General features: G+C 40.4%; 1 protein-coding gene across 7 annotated transcripts in view; it reads left to right on the top strand.

The window, feature by feature from the left end:
* The window catches only part of LOC139750936 (uncharacterized), a 244,969-nt gene that overhangs the window by 197,463 nt on the left and 24,135 nt on the right, over positions 1 to 23,371 (top strand). For 6 of the 7 annotated variants that reach the window (XM_071665854.1, XM_071665850.1, XM_071665848.1 and 3 more), the window contains 2 exons: positions 10,580 to 10,723; positions 22,481 to 22,685. In XM_071665854.1, coding sequence (XP_071521955.1) covers positions 10,580 to 10,723; positions 22,481 to 22,685 — 349 coding nt within the window. Of the gene's footprint in view, positions 1 to 10,575; positions 10,724 to 22,480; positions 22,686 to 23,371 lie in introns of all 7 variants that reach the window. The other variant, XM_071665849.1, reaches the window with a different exon arrangement.

The raw sequence follows: 23,371 nt of genomic DNA, 5'->3' as shown, positions 1-23,371 counted from the left end.
AACAAGTCAGCAGTTGACTGAGAGGGAACAAGAATAACAGAACTGATTGAAGATGCTTTTCTAGAACAGTTAATCAAAGAAACAACTAGAGGTAAAAACAATCTTCATCTTGTCCTTACTAGTGATACAAAATTGATTAACTTTTACTAAAGAGGTGAGTTTGTCAACAAACGAGGATCATAGTTTCATTGGATTAGAGATAGATATAGGTTTTGAAATAAACTCTTGATCCCAGATTACAGGCGAGCAAATTTTGAAAACATTAGACATGAAATTCACTAGTTGGACAGAACCTCTTGACATTCACACAGTAGAGGAAATGTGGAATAATCCTAAAAACATGTTACTTGATATTGAAAATAAACATATTTCGTGAATTACAAAGAGACCTTGCAGTATTTCAAAACCATCATAGATGAATAGGAGAAATAAAAGGACTAATTTGCCCCCCCAAAATATAAGAATTTCAAATCAATAGGAACCGATGAGAATCACCAGGAACTAATCAAAATCCAAAGAGAGTGTAAGGTCATAAGACAGAGTAAACATTAGGAATAAAAAAGAATTTCCTTGAAACTTTAGAAAATTTTAAGGAATTCTTCAAATATAGAAGACAAAGAAAGAATTAAACCATTACAAAATGAACATGACAAACTAACCAATGACAACAAGGAAATGGCTACCACACTAAATTATTCTTTTAACTCTGTATCCACAATTGAAGAAATACCTCAGATACCGTAACCAATGAAAATGTTTCAAGGATCTGATGAAGAGTTGAAGGTTAGAGAAATAAAGAGCTCTGAATTATTCAAATACATGTACCAATTAAATTCTAACAAATTCTACGATGCAGATAACTTAGCTCCAAGATTGTTAAAGGAGGTCAGGAGACAGCTGATATACCCCATATCAAAAATATTCAACAAATCTATCAGATGGTCAGGTGCCAACTGACTAGAAACTTGCAAATGCTACTCTCATATATAAAAAATCCTGCCTGACAAATTTGGTGGAATTTTTTAATTTTATAAGAATTGCATGAGCAAGTACTGTCTGATGTAGTATATTTTGATTTCCAAAAGGCTTTCAATAAAGTACCTCACAAGAGACTTTTACATAAATTCAAAGCAAACAAAATCAGAGATTGGCTACTAGAAAAAAAAAGCGGTGTGTAGTATTAAATGGCAGAACCTCAGATTGGCTAAACATAATGGGTAGTGTGCCACAGGGGTCAGTCCTAGGCCCTATTCTTTTCATGAAATACATTAATGACCTAGAACTCTGTTTCATATCTAAGGTCACTAAACTAGCTGACGATACTAAACTAGGAGGTAGAGCTGTAAACAGGAGGGACTGCGAAATGATTCAGAAATCTTAACTCACTAGCAGTGTGGTCAGACAGATGGCAAATAATGTTTAATGTAGACAAGTGTAAAGCTATGCACTTTGGAGACGAAGAATATACATTACAACCACAAACTATTTGGAAATTCTCGAAAAGGTCCTTGGAGTTGTCATTAGCAACAATCTGAGGTTCACTAAACAGCGTAAAGCAGCTTGTAAAAAAGGCAACCAAATGTTAGGTTTCATAGCCAGGAACGTAGATTACCAGAAACAGTTCTCACACTTTATAGTTCTTGAGTAAGACCACGCCGTGAATATGCCGTCCAGTTTTGGTCCCATACTATAAAGATGAGGAAAAATTAGAGCAAGTACAAAAACGTGTGAAAAATTAATCCCATCCCTTAGAAATCTGGCATAATAAGAGATGCTAAAATGATTGGATCTTTTCTCCTTTAAGAAATGTAGGCTTCACAGCAACTTAAAATCCAAGTATTCAAAATTCTGAACAAGTTCAAGAATGTAAATCATGACCATCTTTTTGAAATACAAGAAAATACAGTTACCAGGACAAATGGAATAAAACTCAAAGCTAAAAGGTGTAGTACGGATGTGGGAAAAGCTTCTTTTCCTATAGATGTGTTGGGCACTGGAATAAGTTACCATGAGATGTAGTGATTGCTGAGACTATAAATTCCTTCAAAATTTTTTTAGACATATTTTATAAATTCAGGTATGCTCTGAGAACATCAGTAATAAACTTTATGAACGACAGCATTAAAGAGGACAGTAGAAGGCTAATGTGCAGCAGCAGAGAGTCGGTGATAGTTTAAAAAGACTGCTGAGCAGAATTTCATTTTCTTGACAAGTTGAACTTTTTTTTTTCAGACAACCTTGTGGGCAAATCAGGCCTCCTGTTGTCTGTCTTTCTCATATAAAACTCATGTAAACCCTGATTCAGTCCTTTGACAGCACATCACCCCATGTATTCCACTTCACTCCGGATCACTTCATCCTGTACACAACTTTCTTCCTCTTGCATGTTCAGGCCATAAGCATCCATTATATTTTCACTCCCTCCCATCTCTAATTTGGTTTGCCCTCTTTGTCCCTACCACTTGTGACACATATATATTCTTTGTTACCCTATCATCACTCATTCTTGCCATGTGTCCAAACCATTTCAGCACACCCTCTTCAGCTCTGTCAACCACTCTTCTAATAAGTACTTCACACCTCTCTTATTCATATATTATTTACTGATGACACCAGCTCACACCACATACTGTCCTCGCAAATTTAGTTTCCAACACATCCATCTTTCCTGCACATATCTGAATTTAAAGCCCATGCTTTGCATCCATCTAACATCATTCGGACTACTGAACCTTCAAACGTACCCATTTTCACCATCCCAGATAACGATCTCTCTTTCTACACATTCCTTAATGATCCCAGAGCTTTCACCATCTCACCCACTCTATGACTCACTTCTATGATTCCATTTGCTGCCATTTCCACTCCCTGGTATCTAAAGTACTTCACTTCCTCCAAAATTTCTCCAGTCAAATTCAAGAAAACTAGCTTGTACCTCTTCCCTGATAAACCAAAAAATCCTTCATCTGAAACCCTATCACCAAACACATTACTCAGTCCTTCAGAATACTCTCTCTATCTCTCTCCACATCACTTCCATATTGTCCCTTCTCTGATATTCCCATTTGCTCTCTTGTTTTTCTCCTTATAACCCCCCCTTCTAAAACATCTTATTCTCCCCGAAGTTTCCCTGTACTTACTAACCCCTACTTTCATTTGCCCTCTTTTTTAACCCCTGCATCATCCTTTTGACCTGCCACTTTCTCTTCTGCATCTCCCAATTATTTGCTCACCATCCTTTTATGTACTGCCAATATGCCTCTCTTTCCTTGTTTTCTAGCAATTTTACTTTGTCCTCCCACCACTTACTACCCTTTCTCACTTGCCAATCTCCCAGTTTCCACATGCCACACACTTCTCTCACATGCATCAGCACTGCTTCCCTAAATATCTCCCAATCTTCACTTGCTCTCATAGCTTCATTGATTCTCTTCTGAGATTTCTTCACACAAATATCTTTTGTAAGCTCACTTACTTTCATCACCCTTTTCTTAACCATATCATTTCCTTTTTTCAGCATAAGATGATCCAAACCTGGATGAAACATGTTGGAAGAGAAGAGCAAAAGGCTTTGATTGACTGTGGCAGTGGATGAAAGATTGAGAGAGGCTGTGCGAGATGCTAGAGTTGTAATAGGATTCTTTGAAGCCTATGATAATTCTGTGGTTCTTGTGGGGATGCGGATCAGGGAGAAGCCAAGGTATGATGTAAAGAATGGAGAGAGAAAAGTTTTAGCAAGTGAGAAGGTGATTCAGAAATAATACAGTGAGGAGTATGAAAGGATGGTGACCAAAAGTTTAGATGGAATTGCAGTGAATGTCAGGATGCATTCATGCATGAATAAGGAGTTTAGAATGTTTAGAGAAATGCTATTAAAGGTTGTAGAATTAGTAGTTGGATACAAGGTCATGAGATATAGGGATAAAAAAGGGAAATGCATGGACAGAAAAGATTAGAAATGCTGTGGAAGAGAAGAAACAGGCATATGGTAGATTTCTCGAAAGGAATGCACCAGTGAAAGTTCAGCAAAGGAGGAGGGAAGAATATAGAATGTGTAAGCAGAATGTTACAAAGCTGGTAAAGAAAAGCAGAGAGAGTAGATGAAGATTTTAGAAGAATGTTGAGTGAAAAGTATAGGGAAAATAAGAAATTGTACTGGAATGTGAAAAGGGAATGGTGGATGTAAGAGTGGAGATATTAATATGAGAAGTAAGGAAGGGGACTTGCTGAATCAAAAGGAGGAAGTGAAAGGAAGATGGACGGATTATGTTGAAGAGCTAGTGGATATGGGAGGAGGGGAGGCAGATGTTGTTACATGCATGGGCATGGGGGAGGGAAGGAAGAGGAAGTCAAGGGGCAATGATGAGTCTGAAGGTAGGAAAGGCATCTGGAGTGGATGAGATTATGGCTGAGATGTTGAATTATGAAGGAGAATATTTAATAGAGTGGATGCATCTGGTATGTGATTTAGCATGGAAACAGAAGGTTGTGCATAAGGATTGGGTAAAAGCTATTATTATTGTTCCTTTATTCAAAGGAAAAGGTGCTAAGGATGTATGTAGCAATGAAAGGGAAATAAATCTGTTTAGTATACCAGGATAAGTGCATGCAAGAGTTTTGATTGATAGAGTGAAGTGACTGATGAATTCAGAGTTAGGAGCAAGGGGGTTTTAGGAAAGATAGGGGATGTGCGGCTCATACTTTTGTGGTAAAGATGATTGTGGGAAAGTATTTAGTGGGGGGTAAGAAGTTGTATGCAGCTTTTATAGATGTGGAGAAAGCGCTTGACAGAATGAGTGAAATGCTGTATGGGATGTGTTTAGGATTTATTTAGGGTAGAGGAACAATAGTTGGATGGTGTGAAAGCCTTCTATAGATGAGCAAATGCATGTGTAAGACTGAATGAAGAGTTGAGCAAAAGTTTCGTTATACATTTATGTAGTTGTGAGGCAGGGCTGTGTGATGTCACCATAGCTTTTTGATATATATATATATATATATATATATATATATATATATATATATATATATATATATATATATATATATATATATATATATATATTTTTTTTTTTTTTTTTTTTTTTTTTTTTTTCATACTATCCGCCATTTCCCGCGACAGCGAGGTAGCGTTAAGAACAGAGGACTGGGCCTTTGAGGAAATATCCTCACCTGGCCCTCTTCTCTGTTCCTTCTTTTGGGGAAAAAAAAAAAAAAAAAAAAAAAAAGGCTAAGGTGAAGATTTGTATGGGTTTTCAGAAAAGAAGAGTGAATGTTGGGGTGAAGAGGGTGGTTAGAGTAAGTGAGCTTGGGAAGGAGACCTGTGTGAGGAAGTACCAGGAGAGACTGAGTACAGAATGGAAAAAGGTGAGAACAATGGAAGTAAGGGGAGTGGGGGAGGAATGGGATGTATTTAGGGAATCAGTGATGGATTGCGCAAAAGATGCTTGTGGCATGAGAAGAGTGGGAGGTGGGTTGATTAGAAAGGGTAGTGAGTGGTGGGATGAAGAAGTAAGAGTATTAGTGAAAGAGAAGAGAGAGGCATTTGGACGATTTTTGCAGGGAAAAAATGCAATTGAGTGGGAGATGTATAAAAGAAAGAGACAGGAGGTCAAGAGAAAGGTGCAAGAGGTGAAAAAAAGGGCAAATGAGAGTTGGGGTGAGAGAGTATCATTAAATTTTAGGGAGAATAAAAAGATGTTCTGGAAGGAGGTAAATAAAGTGCGTAAGACAAGGGAGCAAATGGGATCTTCATTGAAGGGCGCAAATGGGGAGGTGATAACAAGTGGTGGTGATGTGAGAAGGAGATGGAGTGAGTATTTTGAAGGTTTGTTGAATGTGTTTGATGATAGAGTGGCAGATATAGGGTGTTTTGGTCGAGGTGGTGTGCAAAGTGAGAGGGTTAGGGAAAATGATTTGGTAAACAGAGAAGAGGTAGTGAAAGCTTTGCGGAAGATGAAAGCTGGCAAGGCAGCAGGTTTGGATGGTATTGCAGTGGAATTTATTAAAAAAGGGGGTGACTGTATTGTTGACTGGTTGGTAAGGTTATTTAATGTATGTATGACTCATGGTGAGGTGCCTGAGGATTGGCGGAATGCGTGCATAGTGCCATTGTACAAAGGCAAAGGGGATAAGAGTGAGTGCTCAAATTACAGAGGTATAAGTTTGTTGAGTATTCCTGGTAAATTGTATGGGAGGGTATTGATTGAGAGGGTGAAGGCATGTACAGAGCATCAGATTGGGGAAGAGCAGTGTGGTTTCAGAAGTGGTAGAGGATGTGTGGATCAGGTGTTTGCTTTGAAGAATGTATGTGAGAAATACTTAGAAAAGCAAATGGATTTGTATGTAGCATTTATGGATCTGGAGAAGGCGTATGATAGAGTTGATAGAGATGCTCTGTGGAAGGTATTAAGAATATATGGTGTGGGAGGAAAGTTGTTAGAAGCAGTGAAAAGTTTTTATCGAGGATGTAAGGCATGTGTACCTGTAGGAAGTGAGGAAAGTGATTGGTTCTCAGTGAATATAGGTTTGAGGCAGGGGTGTGTGATGTCTCCATGGTTGTTTAATTTGTTTATGGATGGGGTTGTTAGGGAGGTAAATGCAAGAGTTTTGGAAAGAGGGGCAAGTATGAAGTCAGTTGGGGATGAGAGAGCTTGGGAAGTGAGTCAGTTGTTGTTCGCTGATGATACAGTGCTGGTGGCTGATTCATGTGAGAAAGTGCAGAAGCTGGTGACTGAGTTTGGTAAAGTGTGTGGAAGAAGAAAGTTAAGAGTAAATGTGAATAAGAGCAAGGTTATTAGGTACAGTAGGGTTGAGGGTCAAGTCAATTGGGAGGTGAGTTTGAATGGAGAAAAACTGGAGGAAGTGAAGTGTTTTAGATATCTGGGAGTGGATCTGGCAGCGGATGGAACCATGGAAGCGGAAGTGGATCATAGGGTGGGGGAGGGGGCGAAAATTCTGGGGGCCTTGAAGAATGTGTGGAAGTCGAGAACATTATCTCGGAAAGCAAAAATGGGTATGTTTGAAGGAATAGTGGTTCCAACAATGTTGTATGGTTGCGAGGCGTGGGCTATGGATAGAGTTGTGCGCAGGAGGATGGATGTGCTGGAAATGAGATGTTTGAGGACAATGTGTGGTGTGAGGTGGTTTGATCGAGTGAGTAACGTAAGGGTAAGAGAGATGTGTGGAAATAAAAAGAGCGTGGTTGAGAGAGCAGAAGAGGGTGTTTTGAAGTGGTTTGGGCACATGGAGAGAATGAGTGAGGAAAGATTGACCAAGAGGATATATGTGTCGGAGGTGGAGGGAACGAGGAGAAGAGGGAGACCAAATTGGAGGTGAAAAGATGGAGTGAAAAAGATTTTGAGTGATCGGGGCCTGAACATGCAGGAGGGTGAAAGGAGGGCAAGGAATAGAGTGAATTGGAGCGATGTGGTATACCGGGGTTGACGTGCTGTCAGTGGATTGAATCAAGGCATGTGAAGCGTCTGGGGTAAACCATGGAAAGCTGTGTAGGTATGTATATTTGCGTGTGTGGACGTATGTATATACATGTGTATGGGGGGGTTGGGCCATTTCTTTCGTCTGTTTCCTTGCGCTACCTCGCAAACGCGGGAGACAGCGACAAAGTATAATTAAAAAAAAATATATATATATATATGTGAGAAACTGCAAAAGCTGGTGACTGAGTTTGGTAAAGTGTGTGGAAGAAGAAAGTTAAGAGTAAATGTGAATAAGAGCAAGGTTATTAGGTACAGTAGGGTTGAGGGTCAAGTCAATTGGGAGGTGAGTTTGAATGGAGAAAAACTGGAGGAAGTGAAGTGTTTTAGATATCTGGGAGTGGATCTGGCAGCTGATGGAACCATGGAAGCGGAAGTGGATCATAGGGTGGGGGAGGGGGCGAAAATTCTGGGGGCCTTGAAGAATGTGTGGAAGTCGAGAACATTATCTCGGAAAGCAAAAATGGGTATGTTTGAAGGAATAGTGGTTCCAACAATGTTGTATGGTTGCGAGGCGTGGGCTATGGATAGAGTTGTGCGCAGGAGGATGGATGTGCTGGAAATGAGATGTTTGAGGACAATGTGTGGTGTGAGGTGGTTTGATCGAGTGAGTAACGTAAGGGTAAGAGAGATGTGTGGAAATAAAAAGAGCGTGGTTGAGAGAGCAGAAGAGGGTGTTTTGAAATGGTTTGGGCACATGGAGAGAATGAGTGAGGAGAGATTGACCAAGAGGATATATGTGTCGGAGGTGGAGGGAACGAGGAGAAGAGGGAGACCAAATTGGAGGTGGAAAGATGGAGTGAAAAAGATTTTGTGTGATCGGGGCCTGAACATGCAGGAGGGTGAAAGGAGGGCAAGAAATAGAGTGAATTGGAGTCATGTGGTATACAGGGGTTGACGTGCTGTCAGTGGATTGAAGCAAGGCATGTGAAGCGTCTGGGGTAAACCATGGAAAGCTGTGTAGGTATGTATATTTGCGTGTGTGGACGTGTGTATGTACATGTGTATGGGGGGGGGGGGGATTGGGCCATTTCTTTCGTCTGTTTCCTTGCGCTACCTCGCAAACGCGGGAGACAGCGACAAAGTATAAAAAAAAAAAAAAAAAAAAAAAATATATATATATATATATATATATATATATATATATATATATATATATATATATATATATATATATATATATATATATATGGATGGCATAATTAGAGAGATGAAAGCAAAACTAGGGAAAGGGGGTGCTAATGGCAAGCCTGCTTATGGATGATACTGTGTTGTTTACTAAGAGTGAAGAAGAGTTCCAGAAGGTTGTTTTATAATGTGTGTAAGTGTGTGTAAGTGTAGGCAATTGAAGATAAGTGCAAGTGAAATTAAAGTAATGGTGTTTAAAAGGAAACAGAATGACAGTATAGATTTTGCAGAGCCATATAAATTGAAAGAAGAAAGCATACTAAATTGTGTTTTGGATATGGGAGACAAAGACTGGAAGAGGTGAGTGAGTTTGAGTATTTAGGAGCCATCTTGAGCAAGTTTGGAGATATGGAAGAAGAGACAAGGGAGAGACCAGTGCAGGGTAGAAGAGTCTTTGAGTCCCTTGATAGAATAATGAAGGGTATTGGTGTAAAAATGGAAGTGAATGTGAAGAGAGGATTAAAGGACAATGTAGTCCTACCAACCCTGACCTATACTCCAAACATGGACATGGAATGAGTTACAGAGGTCAAGAATGTAGCCTGTTGAAATTAGCTATTTCACAGAAGTGTGTGGTATGACTAGATGGAATGAAGAAAAATGTTGGTGTGTATGAGAGATGTGATATAGCAGGGAATGCAGAGGAAATTGTGGAATGGTAGAGTGGGTGAAATGTAATACTTTAAGGTGGTTTGGGCAGGTGCAAAGAATGCAAGATGGGAAGTTTGCAAGGAGAGTGTATGATAGTACAATTAAAAGGGTTGGTGTGAGAGGGAGACGTCCTGTGACTTGGGGAAATAGAGGGGAAGAATACTAGAAGAAGGGAAGTGATGGATGAATGCATGGAATGGTGTATGCGAGGGAGGCATGTAAAGACAGGGATAAGTGGATACTTTCTTGCTGTGGCCATCCCCTGGATAGAAGTTCCCAAAGGGAACAGGTGTCAGAGATATAGATGGATAGACTTCCTCTTTCCAGAAACCTTTTCAAATCTTCACCTAAGCTCCACTAAGTAATGATCAGACATTCAACCAGTTGCTTTTCTTAGCACATTCATATTTAAGAGTATCTCTTATGCCCCTTTTTAACTCAGGTATTCCCAATCACCTGTGCTTTTTCAGTCTACAACTCTAGCTGTTCACCATTTCCATTCACCCTTTTGAATACCCTATTGCTCCCAGTTATACCCTCAATGGCTACATTACTCTTTTTCATATATAGATCACCCATCATTAATACCTGGTCTCTTGCCTCAAAACTGCTGACAGACTCACTCAGCTGCTTTCAAATGCTTGCCTCTTGGCATCTTTTTTCTCATGGCCAGGTGCATAAGCACTGATAATCGCCCATCCCTTGCAGTCTGCTTCACTTGTTACCCACATCAGTTTGGAGCTCACTTCCTTACCCTCTTTCACACATTCCCACAACTGTTTCAGCTTATGCCTTCACATCAACCCCTAAGACATTCCAGGGCATCCAGGTTTCCTCAACCTGCTCCCTATTTTACCTTTCCTCTCATCAAGGTTACATCCACATAATGAGACACACCAGCTTGAGCCTTCACGGAGGATAAGCATTCTTCACTTGCCTCCTTTTTTCTGTTCCATCTTTCAGAAAATGAAATACAAGAGGGGGGGTTCTAAAGCACACACACACACACACACACACACACACACACAAACACACACACACACACACACACACACACACACACACGTACACACACGCACACATTCCTATCCATATTAGTCACCTTCTAAACACACAGGAAAACATAGGTAGAATTCTTTCTTCCCTACTCTAGGCATATTTTGTTGTACATGATATTAAAGTTGGTGCATGGGATAAGTTTTGAATAAATTTGGTTATCCTAATGGTTTTATCAATTTAGGCAGAAAAAGAGATGGCCCTGAAACTGATAACAGAAATTCGGTCCCAGTCTGTTATGGCCTCGGATACGCTCGAGTGTAAGATTTGCCATCCGCCCCGTCTCTTCACTGCGCCGTCCACACTTTTATCTCATTACCGTAGTCATGCAGGTAAGACACACTTGAAAACTTTTTTATGTAAAAAATATACTTAACTTTAATTCTCAAAACGGTTATACAAATTATAGTCAGGTTTATGTATTTCAGATCACAAGTAAATCATAAATGTCCCTAATCTCAGTTGAGTAATCATTTTTCATGTACCTCACGAAAACTTTATTTATGGGACCATGGGACCTTGTAACTTATAATTAATGCTTTGAGATTAGGAAGACATAATTGATGCTCCTTTAGATAAGCAGGACGAATATATTTTCATGATTTTGATGAAAGAAACAAAGTAATTCTGATAGATATGAAGATTAGCTAAACCTGAAACAGCTCTCTGCTTTGTTTTCCTTCTTTTACTGACCCCTCTTGTTTTCATAAGTCAAGATAATCCTATAATCCTCAATCTTGATGGAAATTATCATTTATGGTGCATCTAATTAGTTCTTAGTTTTAAGAGGGGTCGGGCTTTTTAAGACCCATGACCCTGATTATTTTCCACAGTGTGGATATTCAGGTATAGTTGATATGTTTTGTGAGATTTCTTTTTATTTCCAGTAGACAGCCTATAATGTTTATAATACTTGCAGGGTCTTTTGTATTTCATCTCTGTCCCATTCTCTAGATTACTATTTTCATTTCTTACATACTTCACTTTCAATACTCACCATCTGTACAAACATCCCATCTGCATCTGTTTATTCCCACCAAAATTAACTTGCTCTTCTTTTGTTTATGTGCACCAGCTTGTATAGTTTCCTTTTTTGGATTCTATATTTTGCACTTTTTGCACTCCATCCATGTTTTCCTTCTGCAGATTCAGCTCTTCCTGAAACTCTCTGCAGCTAGTATGGACACTTTTCAGTCTTTCATTTTGTTTACTGCTGATTTATCAAGTAAGACTAAAGTTTCTAGTTGCACCACACTCACAGAATGCCTCTGTTGCACAGTCAAAGCTGTTTCCAGTGTCATCCTTACTTAAAATACTTATGTTCTTCAGCAATTTTTTCTCTATATTTGTCATCTTTATTGAATTCTTAACTTTATCAGCTTTCAGCCTTACTAACCATGAATCTTTCACATTAAACTGTCATCCACGTACATGCCAAGAAAAAAATTGTCAGCACCAACAAAAAGTTACATGATTAAAGTATATCTGATAAGTTTTATGGGAGCAGCTGACTGGGGAGAGTATTTTGGTTTCAAGGGAGGTACAGAATGAATGGACTAGGTGCTGGCTGTGAAGAATGTGTGTCTGAGAAATGCAGGGTAAAGAGTGTGATTTGTATGTTGCATTTGTGGGTCTAGGGAAAGCATAGATAGGGTTGACAGAGTTGCCTTGTGGAAAGAGGTACAGATTTACCGGGAGTCTTTTTGTATGTTGCATTTGTGGATCTAGGGAAAGCATAGATAGGGTTGACAGAGTTGCTTTGTGGAGAGAGGTACAGATTTACCGGGAGGCTTCAAGTTACAAAGAGAATATGTTTCTCAACTTCTATCTGCACAAACTGTTGAAACCCATTTTAAGGTGAATACTATCATTGGTGAAATTTTTCCCGGTGTAACCCTTATCAATGGACTTTACTGTTACAGAAACTTACCAAAAAAGGTACTGTAGTGAAATGTGGTGATGAGGAAGTAAGGTGCTGCATGAGTGGGATGGAATGGAATGAGGGTTACAAGAAGGGAGAGGAAGTAGCACTAGATTACCTACATCACCCCCCTATATTATCTGATTCAACAGATTATGCCATATTGCAGGTAATGCAATTGATATTTTATATTCTTACAAAAATGTAGTGAGGAAAGCTGAATGTGGTGTTGGAGTGGATTGGGGGTTTGATGAGGGCTACTGAGTGTTTATATGATATAGATCACCCGGAATTATCTGATTCAGCAAATATTGCTTTACAAGGTGGAATATAAATGGTACTTGATTAAATAACAGTAAAGATATAAAGATAACAGGGTGAGTTGGACCCACAGGCTTGGTGGTAGCCATGAATTTCTGACCAGTATCAAACCTCTCAAGCACCTGTAGTTTCATCTTAAATAATGCCTCACATCCTGTTTTCTTGTTTGCAATGGTGCCTTTAACATTCCTTCCAGACATACTGAAGTACCTTCATTCACTGTGGATGCTATAAAACTTAGTAATGGGGTAGCGATGAACACAAATGTTTTCCCATTGGGTAGGAAACAGATTGAAAGATATTTTGCCGACATAATTGAAATCTTTCAATCTTTATTTCATACTTGTTCCCTGTTTCCTGCATTAGTGAGATTACCATAGGAACAGACATAGAAAAGAAAAGCCTCATTCACACACATCCGTCCTCTGGTATTCATGCATAACGCACCAAAACTACTAACTTTTATGCGCAGACAGGCTCCACCTTTCTGTTGTTTCCCCTGCTCCAATTCACTCTATCCCATGCACTCCTTTCGCTCTCCTGTGTGTCAGGCCCCAAGCATTCAAAATCTTATTCATGGCATCCCTCCACCTTCAAATTGAAATATGCTTTATGAATACACAAACAGCTCAAAGTATGTTTATATGCATTTTCATTAAAAGTAGAATATTTGTTTTGACATTGAGAATTTATTCTATTCTATTTCTATTATTATTTTGTTGCTGTCTCCCGTGTCAGCGAGGGAGTGCAAAGAAACAGACGAAAGAATGGCCCAACCCACCCACATACACATGTATATACATACACATCCACACACGCACATATACATACCTATACATTTCGGTGTATACATATATATACATACACAGACATAGACATATATATACATGTACATAATTCATACTTGCTGCCTTTATTCATTCCCGTCGCCACCCCACCACACATGAAATGACAACCCCCTCCCCCTGCACGCACACAAGGTAGCACTAGGAAAAGACAGCAAAAGCCACATTTGCTCATACTGTCTCTAGCTGTCATGTATAATGCACCGAAACCACATCTCCCTTTCCACTTCCAGGCCCCGCAAAGCTTTCTATGGTTTACCCTAGATGCTTCACATGCCCTGGTTCAATCCATTGACAGCACATCGACCCCGGTATACTACATCGTTCCAATTCACTCTATTCCTTGCACGCCTTTCACCCTCCTGCATGTTCAGGCCCCGATCGCTCAAAATATTTTTCTCTCCATTCTTTCACCTCCAGTTTGATCTCCCACTTCTCCTCATTCCCTCCATCTCTGACATATATATCCTCTTTGTCAATCTTTCCTCACTCATTCTCTCCATATGACCATACCATTTCAATACACCCTCTTCTGCTCTCTCAACCACACTCTTATTATTACCACACATCTCTCTTACCCTTTCATTACTTACTTGATCAAACCACCTCACACCACATATTATCCTCAAACATCTCGTTTCCAACACATCCACCCTCTTCCGCACAACCCTATCTACAGCCCATGCCTCGCAGCCATATAACATTGTTGGAACCGAGATAATGTTCTCGCCTTCCACACATTTTTCAAAGCTCCCAGAACTTTCACCCCCTCCCCCACCCTGTGACTCACTTCTGCTTCCATGGTTCCATCCGCTGCCAAATCCACTCCCATATATCTAAAACACTTCACTTCCTCCAGCTTTTCTCCATTCAAACTTACCTCCCAATTGACTTGTCCCTCAACCCAACTGTACCTAATAACCTTGCTCTTATTCACATATACTCTCAGCTTTCTTCTTTCACACACTTTACCAAACTCAGTCACCAGCTTCTGCAGTTTCTCACCCGAATCAGCCACCAGCGCTTTATCATCAGCAAACAACTGACACTTCCTAAGCCTTCTCATCCACAGCAGATTGCATACTTGCCCTTCTCTCTAAAACTCTTGCATTCACCTCACTAACAACCCCTTCCATAAACAAATTAAAAAACCATGGAGACATCACGCACCCCTGCCACAAACTGACATTCACTGAGAACCAGTCACTTTCCTCTCTTCCTACTCGTACACATGCCTCACATCCTCGATAAAAACTTTTCACTGCTTCCAGCAACTTTCCTCACATATGCCTTCTCCAGATCCATAAATGCTACATACAAATCCATTTGCTTTTCTAAGTATTTCTTCAAAGCAAACACCTGATCCACACATCCTTTACCACTTCTGAAACCACACTGCTCTTCCCCAGTCTGATGTTCTGTACATACCCTAACCCTCTCAATCAATACCCTCCCTTATAATTTCCCATGAATACTCAACAAACTTATACCTCTGTAATTTGAACACTCACCTTTATCCCCTTTGCCATTGTACAATAGCACTGTGCATGCATTCCGCCAGTCCTCAGGCACTTCACCATGAGCCATATATACATTAAATAACCTCACCAACCGGTCAACAACACAGTCACCCCCTTTTTTGATAAATTCCACTGCAATACCATCCAAACCTGCTGCCTTGCTGGCTTTCACCTTCCACGAAGCTTTCACAACCTCTTCTCTGTTTACCAAACCATTCTCCCTGACCCTCTCACTTCGCACAACACCTCGACCAAAACACCCTATATCTGCCACTCTATCATCTAACACATTCAACAAACCTTCAAAATTCTCACTCCATCTTCTCACATCACCACTTCTTGTTATTACCTCCCCATTAACCCTCTTCACCGATGTTCTTGTCTTGTGCACTTTACTTACCTCCTTCCAAAACATCTTTTTATTCTCCCTAAAATTTAATGATACTCTCTCACCCCAACTCTCATTTGCCCTTTTTTCACCTCTTGCACCTTTCTCTTGATCTCCTGCCTCTTTCTTTTATACATCTCCTAGTCATTTGCACTATTTCCCTGCATAAATCTCCCAAATGCCTCTCTTTTCTCTTTCACTGACAATCTTACTTCTTCATCCCACCACTCACCACCCTTTCTAATCTGCCCACCTCCCACACTTCTCGTGCCACAAGCATCTTTTGCGCAAGCCATCACTGATTCCCTAAGTACATCCCATTCCTCTCCCACTCCGCTTACGTCCTTTGCTCTCACCTTTTTCCATTCTGCACTCAGTCTCTTCTGGTACTTCCTCACACAATTTATACAAAATTTTTATGTAGGAGAGATGGCCAGAGAGTGTTATTGGATTACGTGTTAATTGACAGGCGCGCGAAAGAGAGACTTTTGGATGTTAATGTGCTGAGAGGTGCAACTGGAGGGATGTCTGATCATTATCTTGTGGAGGCTAAGGTGAAGATTTGTATGGGTTTTCAGAAAAGAAGAGTGAATGTTGGGGTGAAGAGGGTGGTGAGAGTAAGTGAGCTTGGGAAGGAGACTTGTGTGAGGAAGTACCAGGAGAGACTGAGTACAGAATGGAAAAAGGTGAGAACAATGGAAGTAAGGGGAGTGGGGGAGGAATGAGATGTATTTAGGGAATCAGTGATGGATTGCACAAAGATGCTTGTGGCATGAGGAGCATGGGAGGTGGGTTGATTAGAAAGGGTAGTGAGTGGTGGGATGAAGAAGTAAGATTGTCAGTGAAAGAGAAGAGAGAGGCATTTGGGTGATTTATGCAGGGAAATAGTGCAAATGACTAGGAGATGTATAAAAGAAAGAGGCAGGAGATCAAGAGAAAGGTGCAAGAGGTGAAAAAAAGGGCAAATGAGAGTTGGGGTGAAAGAGTATCATTGAATTTTAGGGAGAATAAAAAGATGTTCTGGAAGGAGGTAAATAAAGTGCGTAAGACAAGGGAGTAAATGGGAACTTCAGTGAAGGGCGCAAATGGGGAGGTGATAACAAGTAGTGGTGATGTGAGAAGGAGATGGAGTGAGTATTTTGAAGGTTTGTTAAATGTGTCTGATGATAGAGTGGCAGATATAGGGTGTTTTGGTCGAGGTGGTGTGCAAAGTGAGAGGGTTAGGGAAAATGATTTGGTAAACAGAGAAGAGGTAGTAAAAGCTTTGTGGAAGATGAAAGCTGGCAAGGCAGCAGGTTTGGATGGTATTGCAGTGGAATTTATTAAAAAAGGGGGTGACTGTATTATTGACTGGTTGGTAAGGTTATTTAATGTATGTATGACTCATGGTGAGGTGCCTGAGGATTGGAGGAATGCGTGCATAGTGCCATTGTACAAAGGCAAAGGGGATAAGAGTGAGTGCTCAAATTACAGAGGTATAAGTTTGTTGAGTATTCCTGGTAAGTTATATGGGAGGGTATTGATTGAGAGGGTGAAGGCATGTACAGAGCATCAGATTGGGGAAGAGCAGTGTGGTTTCAGAAGTGGTAGAGGATGTGTGGATCAGGTGTTTGCTTTGAAGAATGTATGTGAGAAATACTTAGAAAAGCAAATGGATTTGTATGTAGCATTTATGGATCTGGAGAAGGCATATGATAGATTTGATAGAGATGCTCTGTGGAAGGTATTAAGAATATATGGTGTGGGAGGCAAGTTGTTAGAAGCAGTGAAAAGTTTTTATCGAGGATGTAAGGCATGTGTACGTGTAGGAAGAGAGGAAAGTGATTGGTTCTCAGTGAATGTAGGTTTGCGGCATGGGTGTGTGATGTCTCCATGGTTGTTTAATTTGTTTATGGATGGGGTTGTTAGGGAGGTGAATGCAAGAGTTTTGGAAAGAGGGGCAAGTATGAAGTCTGTTGTGGAGTAAATGTGAATAAGAGCAAGGTTATTAGGTACAGTAGGGTTGAGGGTCAAGTCAATTGGGAAGTAAGTTTGAATGGAGAAAAATTGGAGGATGTAAAGTGTTTTAGATATCTGGGAGTGGATGTGGCAGCGGATGGAACCATGGAAGCGGAAGTGAATCATAGGGTGGGGGAGGGGGTGAAAATCCTGGGAGCCTTGAAGAATGTGTGGAAGTCGAGAACATTATCTCGGAAAGCAAAAATGGGTATGTTTGAAGGAATAGTGGTTCCAACAATGTTGTATGGTTGCGAGGCGTGGGCTATGGATAGAGTTGTGCGCAGGAGGGTGGATGTGCTGGAAATGAGATGTTTGAGGACAATGTGTGGTGTGAGGTGCTTTGATCAAGTAAGTAATGTAAGAGTAAGAGAGATGTGTGGAAATAAAAAGAGCGTGGTTGAGAGAGCAGAAGAGGGTGTTTTGAAATGGTTTGGGCACATGGAGAGAATGAGTGAGGAAAGATTGACCAAGAGGATATATGTGTCGGAGGTGGAGGGAACAAAGAGAAGTGGGAGACCAAATTGGAGGTGGAAAGATGGAGTGAAAAAGATTTTGAGTGATCGGGGCCTGAACATGCAGGAGGGTGAAAGGCGGGAAAGGAATAGAGGGAATTGGATCGATGTGGTATACCGAGGTTGACGTGCTGTCAGTGGATTGAATCAGGGCATGTGAAGCGTCTGGGGTAAACCATGGAAAGTTGTGTGGGGCCTGGATGTGGAAAGGGAGCTGTGGTTTCGGGCTTTATTGCAAGACAGCTAGAGAATGACTGTGAACGAATGGGGCCTTTGTTGTCTTTTCCTAGCGCTACCTCGCACACATGAGGGGGGAGGGGGATGGTATTCCATGTGTGGCGAGGTGGCGATGGGAATGAATAAAGGCAGACAGTGTGAATTGTGTGCATGGGTATATATGTATGTGTCTGTGTGTGTATATATATGTGTACATTGAGATGTATAGGTATGTATATTTGCGTGTGTGGACATGTATGTATATACATGTGTATGGGGGTGGGTTGGGCCATTTCTTTCGTCTGTTTCCTTGCGCTACCTCGCAAACGTGGGAGACAGCGACAAATCGAAATAAAATAAATAAAATAATTTATGTTTTTGTTTCTTCTGGTCTGTTGCAAATTGAAATATAGTGCCATAGTTTGATTCAACTAACCCAAATTCTAAAGTGTCTGAGGTATGAAACATCACAACTCAAAATCCTGTAACTTGAGGCCTCCTGATATGGGGTAAATGGAAAGTTACTTAGAGCATGGATGAGTTTTTAATAGGGGAGTAGAGCATAAGTGCAGATAGAAAGGGAAGAGGGTAAGTAATTCCCTATGAAGATGGGTGTGCATTAAGGATGTGTAATGTTAGTCTGGCTTTGTGGTGTGTTTATGTATTTTTTTTCATGTTCACCACTTCCTTCATTAGTGAGATAGTACCAGAAGCAGGTAAAGAATGACCTCATTTGTTTATATCCAGTCTTTAACTGTTATGTATTATGCACTGAAACAAGAACTCCCTATCCACAGCCAGGCTTCACACTTTTCCAAGGTGTCCCCTGACCACTTCATATGCCATGGTTCAACCCATTGTCAGCACATCACCCTCTGTACATTGATCAATCTAGTCTCTCTTTTTTGTGTAAGCCTCTCATCCTCCTGCGTGCTCAGGCCCCTATAACTCAAAACCTCTTTCACTCCATCATTCCATTTCCTCAGTCTTCCCCTCCCCTTTACACCCTCCACCTCAGACGCTCGTATCGTTTTAGTTAATATTTCTTGGCTCATCCTCTCCATATGGCCAAACTATATCAGCACTCCCTGTTCATTTCTCTTAATGATACTTTTCTTATTACCACAGTCTTCTCTCTGTTACACTGTTATTATTTATAAGATCAACCCTTTACACAGCACATATATCCTCAGGCATTTAATTTCTAACTTGTCTACCCTCTTCTATTATTTTTGCATTTAGGGCTTAAAACATGCACAAGCACAGTACCCTTGGGACTGCTTTACTATTAAATATACCCACCTTAACCCTCATATTTAGTAAACTTTACACACAACTCACTGCACCCATCATTTGGTTCACTTCAGTTTCCATAGTTCCATCTGCTGACATGCCCATTCCATGGTATGTAAAACTCACCACTGCCTTTAGATTCTCTCTGTTCAAACTCACACTTAATCTGACCTTTCTCCTTACCCTGCTAATTCTCATAACCCTACTTTTACTCACATAAGTTCTTAACTTTATACTTTCACACACTCCCAAATTCAGACACCAACTGCTGCAGTTTCTCATTTGAGTCTTCCTTTAGATCCATGGTATCTGGAAATAGCATCTGACTCACCTCCAAGCACCCCTACCCCTAGCTTACTGTAGATGTATCCCTTCCTCTAAGACCCTCACATTTGCCTTCCTTGCCATTCCAGCCATAAAAAGATTAAATGGCCATGGTGATATCACACATTCTTGATGCAGACCTTCCTTCACATAGAACAACTTGCCCTCTTCCCTTCCTACTTGCTCCCATGTCTTACTCTTTTCTCACCCTCATCCCTTCATACTTGCTCCCATGCCTTACTCTCCTGATGAATACTTCTGACTGCTTTAAGTAACTTTCCTCTCTCCATTTATTGACAGCACCTTCCTCAAGGTATCTCTGTCACCCCTATCATTTGCCTTCTTCAGATCTATAACTACCACATATAAATCTGTCTCTCTAGGAACATCTTACTCAAATTCTTCAAAGCAAACACCTGATCCAGACATCTCCCACTTGGAGCCACATTGCTCCTCCCCAATCTGATACTCTGTGCATGCTGCTACACTCTCAATCACTGTTCTCCTATGCAACTTATTAGGCATACTTAACACTCCTGTACCTATGTAGGTCAAGCATTCACTTTTGTTCCCCTTGCCTTTATATGAAAGCACATCACCCCCTTTCCTTAGAAATTCATGTGCAGCCGCATCCTCTCCAGCTGCTTTTTCACCGTTGTGTTTTATATGAGGCTTTCACCACCTCTTCTCTTTTCACCAAACCATTCTCCATGACACTCTTGTTTTGCATATACTCTGATTCGAAACTCCCCACATCTGCCAGCTTATCATCTAACACACCCGGCAGTCCTTTGAATACTACATCTCATCTGCATCTTTTCTTTGTGCCAGTTACCACCTCCACATCTACTCCTGTCACTGATTGTCTTGTTTTTCTCATGTTATTCTCCTTCCTATTAACATTTTCTCATTTTTCCTGAACTTTGCCAATATTCTTTATCCCCACCTCTCATTTGCACTCTATTCAGCCCATGCATCTTCCTCTTAAACTCCTGGTGGTTTTTCTTTTATTACACATACATCTATATTCTCTTTCACAAACAACTTAATTTCCTCAGCCCACCACTCACTACCCTTTCTCGAATGACCACATCCCACCCTTGCACCTTCCTCTTGACTTCCTGCTAGTTTTTCTTTTGTTGCACTTACGTCTGTCTTGTCTTTTACAAGCATCTTGATATCGTCATCCCACCACTCGCTACACTTTCTCAAATGCTCTCATCCCACCTTTGGCTTACCACATGCTTCACCTGCACATTTAAGCAGTGCTTCCAAAAAATTCCATTTCTTGCCCATTCCCCTAATTTCATTTATTTTTTCCTTATGCCATTCTCCACCCATTCTTTCTTGGTGTGTCCACGCTCAAGCCTCTTTTCCAAGTTCACTCGCTTTCACATCCTCTCCCCACTTATATCATTTCCTCTTTTCCAAAAGCCAATACAAACTTTCACATTTGCTTCCACTAAGAAGTGATCAGACATTCACATCCTGCAGTCTCTCTTTTGCATGCCATTCAGTTGTACATAATCTAACATGGAGTGGTGAGGTAGGTAAATTTGAGGGCTAAAGGAAGGAACATGTTTGCAGTGTGCTATAGGTGGGGGCATGAGAGGTATACTAGTTGCTGTTTGTGGACAGCATGACTTAGAATATTCCAGTAGTTGGTGAGATTTTGGGATAATGTGTAATACAAGAAAGTTGAAAATGAGCTGTAGGGCTTTGAGAATGGACTATCTGAGTTTAACTGGAAAAGACTAGGAGGAAATGGAGTACTTTAGGCTCCTGGGAGTGGATGTGGCAGCAAATGGAACATGGAGGTTGAAGTAAGTCATGGGCTGGAAGAGGGATTTAAGATCCTGGTTGCATTTGAAGTGTGTGGAAAGAAAGGTCTGTATCTGTAAGGGCAAATATGAGTATGTGTGAAGATAAAAAAGTCCTGGCAGTATTGTATGAATGCAAGTTGTAGGCCTTGAATGCAAAGGATAGGAAGGGCTAGTTGTGCTGGAATCGATGTGCCTAAGGACAGTAAGCAACTTAGGTTGGGGGGGTTGATTATTTGAGAAGACATTTATCACAGAATGTGGTACTTAGCAAAGTCTAGTGGAAAGGGCTGACCATTGTGTGGGGAAGTGATGTCGGTAGATGAAGGGAACGAGTGAAGAGAGATTGATGAAGATATATGTGTCAGAAATAGGGAGAGCAAGGGGAGTGAGTAAGACCAAGGAGATGAAAGGATGTAGTAAAGGAGGCTTAGGGGATAATAAGAGCTGAACAAAGTGGTATATGGGGGGTTAACATTCTGTTAATGAGCTGAACCAGGGCATATGAAGCAGTCTGGGTAAATCATGAAGTTGTCAGTGAAGCTTGTCTTTGAATGATAGACTCTGGTTTCAGTACATGATGGCTGGATATACGCAAATGATGGTTAAGTTCATTTACTCTGAAGCTGCCTTGCAAAAGCAGGAAAGACAACTGGATATAAAAAAACAGATTTAGAAAGCTTAAAGCAGTTATTTTGGATGGATGCAATGATGAGTGTAGGGCTTTAAGGTTTTCTGGAAAGTTGATGTTGTGAGCCTTTTAGTATGATCAACACAGAAAATATTTAGGAATGTCACATGATATAATGTATTCCAGGAGAACTTGTTCTTTTCATTTATTAGTACAGTATAACACTTTAATCTGGGAAACCCCTGGTTGGAAAAGAGTAATCCCCAGTATTACTGAATTTTATATGAATTTTACTTATAGGTATTCGGCCATATGAATGTCGAATCTGTGAGGCAGTGTTCACAAGGCAACATTCACTGAATTACCACATGCTGATTCACACCAACCAAACACGATTCACTTGTATAGACTGTGGCCGCAAATTTCGCCATCCCTCGCACTTCAAAGAGCATCGCCGTCGTCACACTGGGGAGTCTCCTTATGAATGTTCAGATTGCCTAATGAGGTATTTCATTAATCTTTTCCCTTTATGTTTCATCCATGATTAAAATTTTGTGTATGTAATCCATATTTTTTACAGTGTGATTTGCAGTTCGACATAACAGTTTATTAGGAATAATCTGAAGTACTCTTAATTACATACAAGACTTAAATCTACAAATTTCCACTTTGAAGTTGTATTAAAAAGCATTCTGAATAACATCATGCTTGAGTACTAAGATAACATGAAAGATATATGAAAGTGAAGTATGTGAGAATCGGTGTACTTATGAAATATTGATTCATACGGGTATATTAGTATTTTCTTGGTTAGACTTGTGCATGAACTATGTAGACTTGCACCAGTGACCTTTCTTGGCAAGAGCCTTTGAAGACTTTCACATATAATGACACATTAAATGCCTAAGAGATTTTTAACACCACCAAAATAACTGGCCACAAAGACCTAAAGTTGATAGGGTTTAGATGAATGGTATACGTTTAGACATTTTTAACGCTTGTAAGTACTCTTAGGGGGATGGTTATTATTCAGTACAATTCACTTTAAACTTTTTGTACCATTGAGAAATAAGTAATGGATCCTAATCAGTTATTATTTTTGTTTCCCTGCTCTTCCCACCAGAACACATGGTGTATTGCAGATATTGAATCGTCATCCCTGCGTATGTGTGTGTCTGTGTGCTCATTCTT

This window comes from Panulirus ornatus, chromosome 10, assembly GCF_036320965.1.
Source record: "Panulirus ornatus isolate Po-2019 chromosome 10, ASM3632096v1, whole genome shotgun sequence".
In the NCBI taxonomy this organism is placed as follows: domain Eukaryota; kingdom Metazoa; phylum Arthropoda; class Malacostraca; order Decapoda; family Palinuridae; genus Panulirus; species Panulirus ornatus.
This window is presented reverse-complemented; position numbering and strand designations above follow the sequence as displayed.